We start from the raw sequence: 6,783 nt of genomic DNA on the forward strand, positions 1-6,783 counted from the left end.
CTTGGGAGGGTGGAGGGCAGGTAGAGGAGGGAAAGGCCCTTCTGGGAGGTGGGTTGATTTCGTGACTGGGGCAATTGGGATGACTGTGTCGGAGACAATGAGATTGGCACAGGACAGAGCAGAGTTTAGAGCTGTTGTACATAGGGTCGCTATGAGTCGTAAGAGACTCGATGGCACATAACAACAACAACAACAATAATCTGCATTCAGACCCCTCTCGAGAGTACTCAGAAGCAAGGATGTTAGTCTAGACACTAAGGTGCACCTGATTTGGGCTGTGTTCTTCCCAGTTACTTTCTTTGCCTCTGAGAGCTGGACAGTGCCTGAGGAGGAAGACTTGATGCCTCTGAGTTGTGGTGCTGGAGAAGAGTCATGAATATACCATGGACCAGCAAGAAAAGAAAGAGGTTTGTCTTGGAGAGAGTGAAACCATGTTTTTCCTTGGAGGCTGAGATTTTAAAGCTCTGTCTCACATACTTTGTGCACATGGCCAGTAAGGACCAATCCTTGAAGGACATTGTGTTTGGAAGGGTGAAGGGACAGCACAGGACATGAAGACCCCAGATGAGAAGGATTGATACAGTAACTGGGGTAATGGGGGTAGGTTTGTTGGAGTCAAGTGAGACTGGCTAAGGACAGGGTGAGCTTCAGAGCTGTTGTCCATAAGGTCAGTATGCTTCTCAGTCAACTCAATGACACATAACAAGAGCAACAACAATAAAAGATTTAGGAAATCTATTACTGCTTATATGATAGACTTTGTTTCCAGTTTCTTCTAATTTCTGCCTTAGTTTCTTTTAACAATTCAAATGATGTCTGAATCAGTGTAATATGTTTATAGAAATATATTAAATTCTGTGACTACATTTGTTTCTTAGTGTACTCACTGTATTATTATCAAGCATTTGACATGTATGACTGATAGTAAAAAAAATATTTGGCTATTTTACACATTACCAATATATGTCTGACTGTAGCAAACACCATCATGTGGGATGAGATTAACAGTGGCCATGATGGTTAGGGTTGTCAGGTTCACTGGGCCTTGATTCTCAATAGTTTATCATTTATGTACTGATGTAATTTGGCAGTTACATAATAATGTAGTCATTCTCCACTTTGTAATTTGAAGTAGTCATCCTCCATATACACAATGATTATTTTCGTAGTAACTTCATCTTTGGAACGTAACCATATGGTTAAGTAACTGTTATTATATACTATTGAGTTGGAACTCATTCATAGCTGACTCATAGCAGGTTTTCAGAAGTAGTAAATCACATGAGAATAGATTGCCCATCTTTTTTCTGTGAAACAACTGGTGAATCTGGTCAATTCACCTTTGGGTCGCCACTAAGCCTCCAGAACCCCTTGGATAAGAGACTTATTGTCTTGTGCCTCTGAATCACCACTGACTCATAGCTGACCCTTTAGCAGTTTTCAGTGATTATTAAATGCACAAGAGGAGACTGTCCACCTTTCTCCCTTAGAGAGGCTGCTGAGTTTGAACTACTTGCCATTGGGTTAGCAATGCAACTCCTTACCACTCCGCCACTAGATCGCTTGATAAGTGACTAGTTAGTGTCATTCCGTTTGCTGATAGAGAGTTACAGAATGTTTGAATTTGATGTTGGGGTTTTTTTTTTAGTGATTACTTATTTTACATTTTGTTGTTGCTGTGTACCATCGAGTTGGAACTGACATATAGGTGTCCCTCCAGCATGTAGGTTTTCAGAGATAGTTAATCGAACTGGAGGTGACTGCCTATCCTTCTCCTTGTTTACATTTTACGTGTAGAATCTGAGTATTAGAGAAGTTGTAATTTGCTAAATATGAAATTAAGTAAATTATATAGGAATTAAGTCATATCATGTCTCTTATTTTATAGTTAATGGTTTTATTATTTCTGAGAAAATGAGCACCTGTGGTTTTTAATATTGGCATCAGTATGGTTTGAAGAAAGAGCACTTCATTGAAATGGTCCAGAAATCTGGTTATTAATCGTGCTTCTGTGTAACTCTTTGAATAACCTTGAGCAAATAATTTCCTTGTTTGACTTTTAAAACTTCTTTTATGTCTAAACTTCATGATTCACCAATCATTATTCCCATTCTTAAATCAATAAATATTTTCTTTGCCCTCTGGTAGATATAGCTAAACAAATTCACCTTGATCTCTTTAGGTTGATTATTGTAGATCAACAGCAAAACACAGGAAAATAGCTACCTCATTTCGTGATTCTTCTCTCAAAGATATTCTCGTTCTAGCTTGCTCTCTTCTAAAAGAGGTAAGTTATTTAATTATACACTCTCTTAGAATATTTAGAGAACTTAAAAGAATAGCCAATGGAATTTCTAATCCATCTTTTTTAAAATTTAACTGTGAACAGTTTTAAATACAGGCTATTTATACAAATCTAGAATTTAAAAAATTGTCTTTTACTCATTTGTGTATGAAAAAGTAAAATCCAAAAGGAATCTAGTAACTTGTCTTTAGATAGGAGCTTCACTATCTCTCTACTGTAGATTCTCAAAGGTTGTGTAACCCTGGTATGTGTACACTTACTGTACAGAGGTAACTTGTGGTTGCTGTAAAGCCGAATACGGTTACCCATGGTGGACAGTGTTTGGTGAAGCTCACCGATTAAAACAAGCTAGAAGCAGGAGTGGCATCCTCTTCCACACTAGTTTGCCTCTGGAAACCCTGTGAACCTGGAGAAAGGACGAAAGTTATACAGGAAGTGTCCAGGACTTTGTTCATAGGGTCACTATGAGTTGCCTGCGACTCAACAGCACTTAACAACAACAATAATAGATTCTTAACATCTTTTTTTTGTATACTACCTGTGTTTTTGGTGGAGTGTAGGTAACAGTAAAATGTTAATAAATTGTAATAGTTTACCAACTTTCGAACTTTAAATTTCTATTATCTTTGGACACATTTATTCTCATTTGTAATTTACTTCCTTTTTGAAATTTAGAGATAGCTTAATTCATAATTACATTCTTTACTGTAAAGACTTCTTAAGTTTTTTAATAGTACAATATTTCCCAAAGTATATTTCCTTTAAGCACTAGTGTTTGGGGTTCTGTTGGCATTAGGTGAGAAAAAAGACTTTATTGTCACATAAATTTTAAAAAACCAAATTTCTTTTCTGAAGGACTTTAGAACTGTTAATATGCTGGTGGTGATTGTGAATTGTCAATTAAGAAATGGAGTAGTTTTGACTAGAACATAACGCTTTAAACACAGGTCAATTATGCTAAATAATTATTTTTAAAATACTTTTGTTGTCTTCAATTCTGCGATCCATTCTAACTGCTGTACTAGGTCAGAACTAAAGATCCTTTATTGTCTTATAAAGGAGCTGTTTTGGTTAAGCCCTCAGCTAACTGAACTCTTGGTGATTCATATCCACCATTTGTTCCACAGAGAAAGGTATGACAGTTGGCTTGCTCCTGTACGATTACTGCCTTTAAAATTATGCAACAGTTCTACTCTAGCCTGTAGGAGTTGTTAGGAGTTAGAATAGATCTAGTGGCAATGTATTTTTTTTAAGTTATCTTTAAAAGTATTTATTGTGGGAAACTTTAAAATATAGAAGCATAGATAGGATAGTGTAGTGAACCTCCTTGTACTTATAATACAATTAAACAGCCAAAAATTCATGCCAACTCTTGTTTCATTACTATTCTTACATGCACTCTTGGTCTTTCTTTGTATTAGTTTTCAAGCAGAACCCTAAGCTTCATATTTCTTCCATAAATACTTCATTGTACGTATTTAAAAGACACCATCTTTTCTGATTTTATCAAAATAAACATTTTTAGGGGGCAGACTTACCCCACTTTTTCTTTAAGAAAAGTCTGTTTTCAGTAACTTTTGAGTTAATAAATCCCTTGTGTTTAAACTGTTATGCTATGGTCAATATTAGAACTTTAGAGGATAATCCTTAATTTAATTATACCACAGGGAGATAGTTGGAAGAGTACTTGATAAAATGTGGGGATTGCAATCATTGTAACAAAATATGTGTGAATGGTTGTACGAAATACCAGTCTGTTCTTTAAAGTTTCACTTAAATCATATTAAAAATTAAAATAAAATTAATGAAAATTTTTATTCTTATTTCACAAACTAAATTAGAAAATAAGTTTGGTTGTTTTGCCATTTCTTTTAATATATGAGGCAGAATTTTTTTAAGTTTTTGCTCATTTCAGTGTGCAATGAAGAAATATTATTGTTAGTGAAGTAACAGTTTATTTGTTGACTTACTTTATTTTATTTGCTGTTGAATTTTATTTTTTTCAGGTGTTGGCCAAACCTTTAAATCTGCAGGATCAGTGTCAACAAAATGTGGTAATGCAAGTCTTAAAATTGGTGCTCAACTGTCTTAACTTTGACTTCATTGGCAGTTCAGCAGATGAGTCTGCAGATGATCTTTGCACAGTACAGATTCCCACAAGTTGGAGAACGAGTAAGACAACAATATGAAGGATGGTCACTGTAAAAGGTTCAGAACTGATCAGTGTAGTTGCTCTCTACATGATGTTCTCTTACTTTTTGCTTGACAATTAAAAATTATTGTTAAATAATTACTGATTGCCAGTATTGAATAGGTTGTCCTCTATTTATGTCATAGCAACATTCATATTTTAGATTTGGAAAAGGGTAAAGATGCAGTGCTAGAGCTGGATGGAAAAAAATTCAGAAAGGAAATTAAGTATCCTTGTTTGAACCTTTCAAATAAACAGTAGGAGATAGTTCAGTAGTTGGGAAGAGATGGTAGTGAGAAGTTGTGTTGACAACCCAAAGGGAAGCTCTTTGAATCCATCATCTGCCCATCAGGAGAAAGATGGGCAGTCTCTTTCTGTGCAATTTATAGCCCCTGACAATGTGCTGGAGGGCCAGCTGTGAGTTGGTTCTGATTTGATGGTGCAGAAGAACAAAAAAAAACCCCCTCTAATAACTGAATTATTAGAACAGTTGGGGTTTACTTTCTTACAGAGAGGAGTACCAAGAGAAAGCAAACTGATTTGAGGTTATTGTAGGCTAGAAGAAAGGTGTCACTAAGGTGCTGCTGAAGTCAGGTGTGAGGAATGAAAGTGACCATGGTTGGTCGATATCGTGTATAATTAAATTTTCCAGGATTTTCTCTGTACTTTGTCAGCAGGGTGATGGCCATTTCTCCCCAATCCTTTTATTCACTCTTTCTTATTCGTATGAACAGAATATTTTTAAGAAAATTCAACTGACTAGGCTCCTCATTCAGGGATACTAGATATGGAATACTAGATAGAAAATATCATAATAGATAGAGAAAAGATTGAGACTGTCCATGACTTCATCTTACCTGGATCCACAGGCAGTACAGTTGGTACCAGCAGAAGGAAATCAGGAGATGTATTGCACTGGGAAAGTCTGCAGTCAGGGACTTATCCAAAGTACTGAGGAGCAGTAATGCCAGTTTGTGGACAAAATGTGCCTTGTTTCGAACATGGTCTTTCTAGTCACTTGCAGTGCATATGAGAATAAGGATGACAGAAGAATAATTGATACCTTTGACCAGTCGTGTTGGAGAAGAGTACTGACTATTCCATGGACTACCAGGAGAACAAACATGAGAATGTGGTGTAGCCAGGATGCTCCTTGGAGGTAAAAGGTGATGAAGCTTTGTCTCATGTACTTTGAGCATGTTGTTAGGAGATGTTATTCTTTGAGGAGGGACATCATGCTTGAGAAAGTGAAGGGACTGAAAAGGAGAGAAAACCCTCAGACATGTGGATTGGCACAGTGACTGCAGCAATAGACTTGAGTGTGTCAGTTTGTTAGGATAGCACATGATAGGACAGGTTTCGTATCTGTTGTTCATAGCATGTCAGTGATTTGTACTTGACAGCATATAACAACAACATAGGGTTGCTGTAATTCAGAGTTGACCTGACAGCAGTAGGTTTAATCTTTCTAAGGGCATTTGCGAGTCTTCATATACATATAAAACTACACGTAAGTCTAAAAAACTTTAGCATCTAAGTGTCCAAAAAAAAATTACCACTAGACCAATGTTGTTATTATATGCCATCAAGTCGCCTGCTATTCATAGTGACTCTGTGTTTAATAACTCCGAACACTGTCCTATTTTGAGCCAGTCTCACTGTCTCCAACACACCTGACCTGGCATTAGTACTGCAGTCACTGTATCAATCCGTCTTATCCAGGGTCTTCCTCTCTTGTGCTGTCCCTCCTCATTTTCAAGCATGATGCCCTTCTCCACTGACTGGTCCCTTCTGGCAACATGCCCAAAATATGTGAGATAGAACTTTAAAATCCTTGCCTTTAGATTTAAAATCCTACTACACTGCGTGGTAGTTAAGACAGCATGGTACTGGTACAATGACAGACACATAGATCAATAGAATAGAATTGAGAACCCAGAAATCAGCTCAACTATTTATGGTCAACTGATTTTTGACAAGGAGATAAAAACAGTTTAGGTGGGGAAATGACAGCCTCTTTAACAAATAGTGTTGGCAAAATTGGAAAACTATCTGCAGAAAAATTAAACAAGATCCCCACCCCACTCCATATACAAAACCAACTCAAGGTGGATCATGGACCTAGGACTGAAACCAAGGACTATAAACTTCATTAAAGAAAAGCTTGGAAGAACTTTAGTAGTCTTAATCCACAACATAAAGAGTCTTCCAAGTATTCTGAAAAATTTACAACCAGGAAAAGATAAAAGAGATGAATGGGACCTTCAAAGAATTAGATCCCTATGCG

At 36.7% G+C, this 6,783-nt stretch overlaps 1 protein-coding gene across 1 annotated transcript in view; it reads left to right on the plus strand.

Annotated features, from left to right (window-relative positions):
• RANBP17 (RAN binding protein 17) overlaps positions 1-6,783 on the plus strand; it is a 499,911-nt gene that overhangs the window by 88,967 nt on the left and 404,161 nt on the right. The window contains exons 6-7 of the mRNA XM_006884340.1: positions 2,183-2,287; positions 4,312-4,477. Coding sequence (XP_006884402.1) covers positions 2,183-2,287; positions 4,312-4,477 — 271 coding nt within the window. The remainder of the gene's footprint in view (positions 1-2,182; positions 2,288-4,311; positions 4,478-6,783) is intronic.

Source organism: Elephantulus edwardii, unplaced genomic scaffold (assembly GCF_000299155.1).
Source record: "Elephantulus edwardii isolate Elephantulus edwardi_28Jun2011 unplaced genomic scaffold, EleEdw1.0 scaffold00033, whole genome shotgun sequence".
Taxonomy (NCBI): Eukaryota; Metazoa; Chordata; class Mammalia; order Macroscelidea; family Macroscelididae; genus Elephantulus; species Elephantulus edwardii.